The following is a 9,975-nucleotide window of genomic DNA, read 5'->3' as shown; positions in this document are numbered from 1 at the left end:
TAGGGGCTTCCTTTGTCAGTGTAAATCATAAAGGCTTATGGGTCATCAAAGTATTTGATGAATATGGTTTTCCAATTCATTTATGTCTATGAGTAATGATCTCACACTAGAAACATAATTCACAAGACCGTCTAGAATGATCAAGTGTTGTCCTCTACTCTGTGGGTTGACCACACATATCGTTAATAGTTTCCTGATCGGGACCCACCATCTCTGGTCATCCCTTATGGAGCTACCGTACATCAACACCTAATAGTGTCATGAAATATAACTTTAATCTTCGTTTCTAGGTTACGCACATTCTCCTAATGAGACTACATAATATCAAACTTAATTGAGCTAGGTATCTTCCATGAGTCCAAGTTTATCGCTAGACTAGATTATAGTGCCTGAAATCAACTTTTTAATACTAACTCTATTCTTGGGCAACACTAACCTATCTTAGTGTATATATTTCGTAAGAGTATTAGGTGTTATTAATCATTTATCTTCTCAACGATTTTACTTTGAATATTATTATATAATATTATATGTTTATCCTAATGTAAATTAGCACCATATTTGGTTCATACATAGCATGTTATATATCATAACATATAATCCAAGCAATAAGCACATAATTCACATATGACTTACAACAGATATTTAATATTTTAATTAATACTTGTATTAAATCATGTTCATGAAAGGGGCTATGCACTCACATGACTTAGGTGGGTGACTGGTGATCTGGGTAGAGCTTCGCCTAACACCTAAGATATTTCTGAGACCTATGTAATATTAATACATAGTTTTAGTCTGATGATCATGGTGACTAATAGTACTCAAGATCCACATTAATCCAAATGTCTACATCAAGATATATCAAGTAAGTATCAGTCAGGCAGGACAGTTAGGAGGTATGATCATTTCGACATAATAGCTTTTCTAAAATCTAACAGCCAAGCCAACGTGACCATTCTAGACACATGTCCTGTAACTAGACCAATCAGTATAACGACATGGCATTACTTATAAATCTTATATATAGGTTTATAATAACGACTTATGACTATAAATATAAGTTATACTGAAAAGATTAGAGTGTAGCATAACTTACAGAGGTTCTTTCTGACAAAAGTTATTTGCACTGGTAGAGCTTCTACTCACTAGCTACTACTACTTCTGGGATCGCAGGGCTTCACTGAAGGTTAAAACTAAGAAAAAAAATGGGCTACAACTGAAAGAAACCGAGAGAGAGTTATAGAACGGGTGTGGAGGAATGAATGAACATAATATGACTATTTATAGGCATTTTTAGGGTGCATAGCATGCAAAAGGGGAACAATTCATGCATTTTAAGGTGATGTCTTCCCAACCACTTTATGTCATGTATCAGGCTCTCCATGGTCCACATTTCACCTTCTAGAAACGCACGTTGCGCACCCGACACGCACGTGACATGCACCGCAAAATGCAGATGTAGTAAATTCCATAACTTCTTCATACGGACTCTATTTTTTACATTCTTTTTTTTCCACGTGTAGCGGTCAACGAGTAGTATAACTTTCCTTTAGGCTCCATTAACTAATTTTGAATTTATTTTTAACCTTTATTTTGATATGATTTAATGATTTTGCGAAAATCATATCTCTCTCGTACGGACTCCGATTTTGGTGTTCCTTTTACCAAAATTCATATCTTAGAGAGTACGAGGATTTTCATTTTGGTGACTTTACCCAAACGTCAACAATTCTCTCTGTACCTTTTGACGTTAATAATTTTTTATTTCGTGATTGATTTTTATTTCTTATAAATTTCATATCTCCTTCATATGAACTCGGATTTTTACGAAATTTATATTTTTGGGATTATGCCGATGTATACTTTCAATATATATATATATATATATATATATATATATATGTGTGTGTGTGTGTGTGTGTGTGTGTGCGTGTGTGTGTGTGTGTTTGTGTGTCTGTGTGTGTGAGTGTTTTGGCGCACTTATTTTTATGATTTACAAATGATTCGGCTGATTTTCCTATTTTTTCATTAATACAAAACTTGTAGTATATCTTAAATGCCTAGACTGATTATGCAGTCGTCACATAATCACTAGTAAATGTTATTTATAGTTTCATAATAACGACTAAGGCTAGAGCTTTCTATGAGACCTAGAAAACACGCGAAACGAACTCTGACCTGAGAATTTTTTTCCTTGGCTCTCTGATTCCGCATGGCCTCGCTAAAGCATTCGGAAACTAGGTAATAAAGGGGACGAGAGATATGGAGAATTCTAGAGAGAATATGAAGGAATGGGGTGAGAAAAATGCTAAATTTCGAAGGTTTATATAGATGAAATGTGAGGATGCACCACACATACGGTTGGAAGAGGGTGTTGTGGCGTCGTCTGAGTGATTGCATGTGGAAAGTTTTTGGGTGGGTTGCGTCAGAATGTCAGTGTGCGCCTCGCTCTATGTCTTCGCACGCGAAAACTTTAACTTATTAGAAAGTTCATCTATTCTTCATGTGAGCTTCGTTTTCAACGTTCTTTATATCCACACTTAGCTATCGATAAGTACTACAACTTTTGTTTAGACTTTCTCAGCTATTTCTTATTTTATTTTTAAAGCTATATTTTTAACAGGTTTAGAGTGTTAAAGTCCGTATAAAAATCATAACTTTCTCACACGATATTCGTTTTTGACTGTCTTTATATCGACATATATGTATTGACGAGATCTTAAACTCTCGTTTAGATTGTTTTTCCTAAAAATCGACTGAATTTAGTTTCGGTTTTAGAGTCATATACTGATACACTGAAACTTCAAAAAATTATAACTTCCTCTCACGAAGTCAGATTTGTACGTTCTATATATGCACAAGTTCGTTTTTCCTGTTCGAACGACTTTCGTTTAGATTATTTATCCAAAATAATATTTAATTTTTAATTTATATTTTAACCCTATTTATTACATTTTTAAGTAAGATTTCTCACAGATATCATATCATTTTATATTTATAAAATCCATGTAAACACACACACACACACACACACACATATATATATATATATATATATATATATATATATATATATATATATATATATATATATATATATATAATTTAGTTTTATTTATTCATAGAAGATTTCAATCGTCGAACGACATACATACAAATTCTTAACTATGTCTAGCGATAAATGCAGGCGTTATACATATGCATCGCTCAGTAACCATTTATTCGGTCAGAGATGGTTCTTGAATTTTTTTTTACATAACTATCATTTAACCTAATACCCATCGTTTTCGATAGCCACTAAAATATGCATCCTCTTTCTCTAATGATGAATGTTTGTTATTTGATTATGGACGTAAACATGTTATCATATTTTGAATAGAGAATTGATTAATTGAATAATTGTTTTATGTGTTTGGTTCATTGGGTTTCTAGAATCTTTTTATGGTTCCGCTTTATGATGAAATTTGATGTTTTTAAAGAAAATAGAAAAAAATTATTTTTATCATTCATTACTAACCAAACAATATGCTTAACAACATGTTTTAAATCAGAAATTGATTTTTTAAAGCCTTTAATTTATATCTTAATAAGATAAATATGCGAACATGAAAACTCTTATTAAATTAAATATTAGTTAAGACTTTATTAAAAAAGGTAAAAAAAAATAATAATAATAAGTGAAAAGATCTTAAAGTTAATAAAAAGTTTTATATCTTATAATTGAAATAAAGGAAGACTCACAAACCTGATAAAAATAAGAAATCTCCTGAAAAATCCAAAACTTTTGGAAAAAATTTCAATTTAATCTTATTTTTTTTTTTGAATAAAAAACTCAAGAAACCGGTTAATTATTACACTTTAATCATTTTTAACCTATTTAGAAGGTTACCTATTGATGTGACACTCCATCTTGGAAACCCTATTAACGTGGAATCAGCTCTTATTTATATCTCAAGTATTGAAACTATTTATGTGTATCTACATATGAAGTGTTTTTTGTGTTTTGATATTTCGTAGTGGTTGTGAAAACATGATGAACAGATGTGAGTTTTGCAGGTTAAAATGCTTAATAAAAAGAAAAAGAAGGGTTGGAGAGAATAATAACGGTGGTAGGAATGAGAAGGAGGAGAGATAGTCAAAGAGAGGAAGAAAGTAAAAAAAAAAAGACACAGAGGGGTGGGGGTTACTAAGTGGGTAAATTTTTTGTTAGGTAGGCCATTTTTTTTATTTTTCTTTTTTTTAATGATAAAAAAAAGTAAATAAATTAAAAAATAAAATTAAAAGGGAAAAAAAGTCAATTTTTAACCTTTTTAGGACCAAAACCACAAAAAAAAATCCGACTTTGGACCAATAGTGCAAGTTGAAAAAAATTTGGATTCTATCCATAATTTTTTTTTTTTGATAATCATAGAGACCAAATTTCCAGTTTAGTCAAAACCCACCCTCTCTCTCTCCCCCTCCCTCCCTCTCTCTCTCTCTCTCTCTTTATATATATATATATATATATATATATATATATATATATATATATATATATATATATATATATATATATATATATATATATCCCTCTCTCTTTATCTCAGATCTGCAAAGTCCCTCTTACAACACATTTAATATGACCGATGACTACGCCAAAATATCATGGAGTGGTGGGAGGTTAATATAAACCATTCATGCCATAAAACCAACTTGTAACCTTTTTCAGAGCTAGATATACCCGCCGAAAAAATGGTAGAAACCGATTTCTGAGATATGAAGCACAAAAACAAAATTATGAGATGGATCAGACAAATAGGGATGAAGTAAACAAACTGTGCCCCATCCCCGAACCCATTCCCGTCTCTGCCGCCTTTATTCCATCATTCACTCTCCTACTATTGGTTACCCAAACACCAACCAACTGAAGAGCATTGGTTCCTAAGGAATCCCCAAATTGAAGATGTGACACCAAACCTAATCAGGTATAAACCAAATTTCTTCGACGAAGATCAGAGTTGAAGCAAGCCCCACTTCTGATTAACATAATCAAGAAACCTAATATAGCAAAATTAGGTTTTTTTGTCAATAACTGCTCAACCACTAGTTGTGGGCTCAGATCAATCGCCATTCGATCCATATTCTTTCCGATCGATCGCCTTGGTTATCTGCTCCTTGGAAAACACCACCGACTCCTCCCTAATTTGCAACATGTACATGACTTGGGGACAACGAAACGAGTCGGTTCTAGAATCTCGACTTTTCTTGTTGGTTTTGGTTTTAGGGCATTTTGGTTTGTGATTAGGTGAGAGAGGGAGAGAGAGGGTACAGGTGGCATCGGTGGGCGACTTTCTTTTTTCTTTTTCTTTTTTTAAATGTTAAAAAAAAGAGTAAAGAAATTCAAAAATAAAATTAAAAGGGCAAAAAAGTTATTTCAACTTTTCTAAGGACCAAAACTGCAAAAAGAATTTGATTTTTGACCAATGTTGTAAGTTGAAAAGATTTTGAACTCTATCCGTATTTTCTTTATAACCATGGGGACCAAATTTGCAGTTTAGTCTATAACTAAATAGTTTCAGTATGTGAGATATATATAGGAGTGAAGGATTAAAATAAAATAAAGACTTTGGCTTAGTCGGTATATAGTTTGCTTTGGGAAAGTGGAGACATAAGGTCGATTCTTCTTTCGTGTGTTTCCAAAAAAAATCCGATTTTTTTATAGGTCTACAGTGTCATTGTAGAGAATTTTTGTTTTGTTTTTCACAACATGTAACAGTAGATGACATCTAAATAGGTTAAAAAGGATTAAATTGTAAGAATTAGCAGTTTATTGAATTTTTCTATTAAAAAAAATTTTAAACTAAATTGAAACATTTTCCAAAGAATTAAGATTTTTCTACAGATTTTCCGGAAAAAATAATATCTTTTGAAATTTTTAACTACCATCAACCAATTTCTCAATATTTTTTTAGAAAAATGTATAGTAATCCCGAGGTAAAAAGGCAACTAAGTATGAATTAAAAGATTTTCCTTTCTTTCTTTGTTAATAATTAGTCAACGGTCTCCATTGAAGTTGACTTTTCTTGCTCAGCAACATTAACACCTGTCCCAAATGATCCAATAAATAACACCTTTGGTTGCCTAACTCACTCGCATTTTTCTTCCAATTTTTCCACAAAGTCTCTTCTGATCAACCTTCAAATCTACTTCAACTTATCATTTGCTCAAACACTTTACCTGCAACTGCAACCATAACTTGCGCCCATACTTCATCTTATAAATAAATCATCCATTTCCTCCATTTCACACCTCTAAATCTGTCAATCTCAATACCCATTTCACCATGAAGGTTTCTCACTTGTTCCTCAAAACCCAATTCAATTCTAGATTCATAAACCTCATTTTCATCTCCTCTTCTATTGGTTTGATACTTTATCTCTTGTTCTCTTCCTTTTCGCTTCTACCTAGCACCAGAATCTTGTTGCTAGGTGGTGATCGATTTTCATCTTCTACTTCACTCGATCATATCGTTTTTGGGATCGCATCCAATGCGAAATCATGGCCGAAGAGGAAAGAATACGTGAAGATGTGGTGGAAGCCTGATAAAATGCGAGGTTGTGTTTTTCTCGATGTTCCATTTGATAATAAAATCGCCCCTTCCGAATCCGACGCCTCTCTTCTCCCGCCGGTTTGTATCTCCGATGACACCTCCCGATTTCGTTATACATGGCGTGGTGGTCTCCGGTCAGCCATCCGTGTCGCGCGGGTTGTGTCGGAGACGGTGGCATTAAATCATTCCAACGTCAGGTAAATTAGAAACCCATATGAATTCTTTTTGTGAATTAATTACCATCATATCTGATCAGTAATCGGTTACTATCCAGATGGTTCGTGTTTGGTGACGATGATACGGTGTTCTTCCCGGAGAATCTGGTGAAGACGCTATCAAAATACGATCATGATCTGAGGTATTTCATCGGATCAAACTCGGAAAGCTTTGTACAGAATACATTTTTCTCGTTTTCTATGGCGTTCGGAGGAGCTGGATTTGCGATCAGTTATCCATTGGCGAAAACACTGGCGAAGGTATTGGATTCGTGTTTGGAGAGATACCCGCATCTGTACGGAAGCGATGGAAGAATTTCATCGTGTTTGGCTGAACTTGGAGTCGGTATTACTAGAGAAGCTGGTTTTCATCAGGTAAAGTTAACTCATCGCCATTGATATCATCTATGCTTCTCGAGCTCTCTTCTTTATTTGTTTGCGTTTATCGTACGATCTATACACGGTACATCCTATTCAATAAAAATAATAAGAATTTCTCTAACCCTAAAGATTTCTTGATTGACATTTTGACTACCCAACTTTGACAAATTGTAGAACCAGCCCCTACATTATTTTTAGAGTTTGTATTAATTTTTGTGGTTTTAAAATTTAACTAGATGGATATGACTGGAAATCCATATGGAATATTAGCAGCACATCCAATGGCTCCATTGGTGTCTCTTCACCATACCGATTACATGGATCCAATGTTTCCAAATATGACAAGTAGAGATGCTATGCGTCATTTGTACAAAGCCGCGGAATTAGACCCTCATAGGATCATACAACAGACAGTGTGCTATGATCGTTGGTTTTCTTGGACAATTTCAGTCTCATGGGGATATGCAGTCGAAGTCTTTGGAAAACATGTGCTCTTGCCTGACGTTCTTCGCATCCCTGCAACATTCCAACCTTGGAAAAAGGGTAATGTGTTGCATACACTATTTGGTTTTGACATGAGGGAACTTAACAAGGATCCTTGTCGAAGACCTGTTGTGTTCCATATGAACAATATATTCCAAAATGGAGATAAGACGACAAGCATTTACAGATTGACGAAACAAGAAAACTGCACAGCTGATTTGGGATCTCCAAGGAGAATTGAAATGATCAAAGTGCATGCTCAAAAGTTAGCTCTCAACTCGAAACAGGTAACACTAGCTTACTTATCAGATATGAGTAGTAAAAGCGAGTACTTTTGACCATTTTGAAACAATTTCTTCTAATTGGGTTAATTTGCCAATAAGAAAGAAGTTCTATGATTCAATTGAAAAACTCAAAAAGTACCTAGCGATATTTGTCATATTGCAAATTGTGGAAGGTAGCATATTTGTAGTGCCATCGGGAGATCACCGGAGCAATCATTTACTACTAGTAATTTTCCTTAAAACAATTACTATTTCTGCATTTTCTTATTTGGTCCAAAAGATTGAATATTATCAAAATCAGCCCCTCTAATTATTTGGATTTTTATGTAACAGTTGCAAGCGCCTAGACGACAATGTTGTGATGTTTTGCCTACGTCAAGACAAGAAACGTTGGAAATTGGTATTAGGGAATGCCATGAAGATGAATTGATTCGTATGCCTTAACATTCATTACACTGTTTATATTGTGTGTTGCTAATCTTGTAAATAGCACACCACTAAATGATCAAATCAAACGATACATACTTGGAATATACATGAATCAAGAGCTTACAGTGAGAGTTTTGGAAACAAATCATGTACAAAAGGTGTTCTGAGTGGATGAAAACTGTTTAATTTTAAAGAGGTCAAATAAATGTATTCTTATTTCTCTCTTTTGATATATATTTTTTTAAATATTTGTGTTGAAATAGTGGAAGATGTGGAGAATTTATAAGTTGGAATATCCATAGACCTATTTTTTTGGTCAATGAGGTGTCCAAGGAGTGTCTTATTAGACCTATTTTTTTAAGCCATGATGTACCGTTACACAGTTTTTGAGAGTTTTTTTTAGAAAAAAAAAAAACTTCTAGTTTTTAGTTAAAATAAAAAGTTCTATATCTAAAAACAATTCAAGTGGTCTTTAACAAAAAGCTCTTTCATAATTTTGGAAATTGATTTAATTATCTTTTAAAAAAAATCAATAACATATTCTAAATAAATTATTTTATTTAATTTTAAATGTTTTAAAATGTTTTAATTAATTTTATCAAACACTCATATATAAATAAAAACTATAGTTTTCAGATGCTAATTAATTTTAATGAATACGCCTTAAACTAAATGAACATTGAGCATCTCAATTTCAAATGGATGAGTGGATACAAAGCGGATAAAAAAAATAGAATTTCACGAATGGCAAGAAACTAACATCAAAGTTTAGTTAAAAGACATATTACATTAAATATAGCAGTAGTTGTTGGCTAAAAATGACGTAAAGTTAGGTTTTCTTTTAATCACCGAACAAGATTTTAATGTTTCATAGTATAAATAGAAATATTTTTGAAAATTTAATGCAAGTCTTGGTATAATACTCGCTCAAATTTGGCAGCTACTACCCATCTTTTGTCCATGCATTCTCTACTTGAATTCAAACAAATTTCATTTTGATTTTTGTAATTTTTAAAGTTACACATACTTAAAATTTAGAAGAGTAAATTACACGAATGGTCCTTATGGTTAGGGGTAAATCACGTGTTTGATCCCTAACTTTTATTTTTAACTCAGACTGTCTCTACTGTTTACTTTTATTGCGTGTTTGGTCCATGCCGCCCTTAAAAAGATTATTTTGCCCTCCTTAATATTTTTTTAATCTTTATATTATCAAGAATGCTATTATTATTAAATATATATATATATATATATATATATATATATATATATATATATATATATATATATATATATATATATATATATATATATATATATATATATATATATATATGAAATTAGATATGTGGTCCATCCCTTTTATCCCTTCCATCTTTACATTTTCTCTCCTTTAAAACTCAACAAAAGACGTAGACGTGCACTCCATCAAGAGCCAAAAAAATTTATGTTCATCATCCTTTATGTCGTCTCGTCTCTAGAGCTCGTCGCACCTGTTGCCGACGTTCATCACACCCTCTGGTTCCACTGGCGTCCGACATTTTCACCCCTCACCCACCTCCTTCCCCCCTTTCCCTACAAAGTTCAAACC

General features: G+C 32.8%; 1 protein-coding gene across 1 annotated transcript; it reads left to right on the top strand.

Moving 5' to 3' along the window:
- Positions 1-6,166: 6,166 nt before the first annotated feature.
- On the top strand, positions 6,167-8,670 carry LOC111902088 (uncharacterized). The gene is made up of 4 exons (XM_023897964.2): positions 6,167-6,789; positions 6,867-7,182; positions 7,425-7,958; positions 8,289-8,670. The coding sequence occupies exons 1-4, from the start codon at positions 6,326-6,328 to the stop codon at positions 8,397-8,399; spliced, it is 1,425 nt and encodes a 474-aa protein (XP_023753732.1). The 5' UTR covers positions 6,167-6,325; the 3' UTR covers positions 8,400-8,670.
- The last annotated feature ends 1,305 nt before the right edge of the window (positions 8,671-9,975 follow it).

The sequence above is a fragment of the Lactuca sativa genome, chromosome 3, assembly GCF_002870075.4.
Source record: "Lactuca sativa cultivar Salinas chromosome 3, Lsat_Salinas_v11, whole genome shotgun sequence".
Taxonomy (NCBI): Eukaryota; Viridiplantae; Streptophyta; class Magnoliopsida; order Asterales; family Asteraceae; genus Lactuca; species Lactuca sativa.
Note: the sequence above shows the minus strand (reverse complement) of the source record. Positions and strands in the feature narration are given on the sequence as shown.

Bases quoted from the DNA above. Each gene is read 5' to 3' on its own strand.
- LOC111902088 (XM_023897964.2), top strand. From the start codon at position 6,326: ATGAAGGTTTCTCACTTGTTCCTCAAAACCCAATTCAATTCTAGATTC. The intron at 7,183-7,424 runs GTAAAGTTAACT...AAATTTAACTAG, and splicing joins GAGAAGCTGGTTTTCATCAG to ATGGATATGACTGGAAATCC. The intron at 7,959-8,288 runs GTAACACTAGCT...TTTATGTAACAG, and splicing joins TAGCTCTCAACTCGAAACAG to TTGCAAGCGCCTAGACGACA.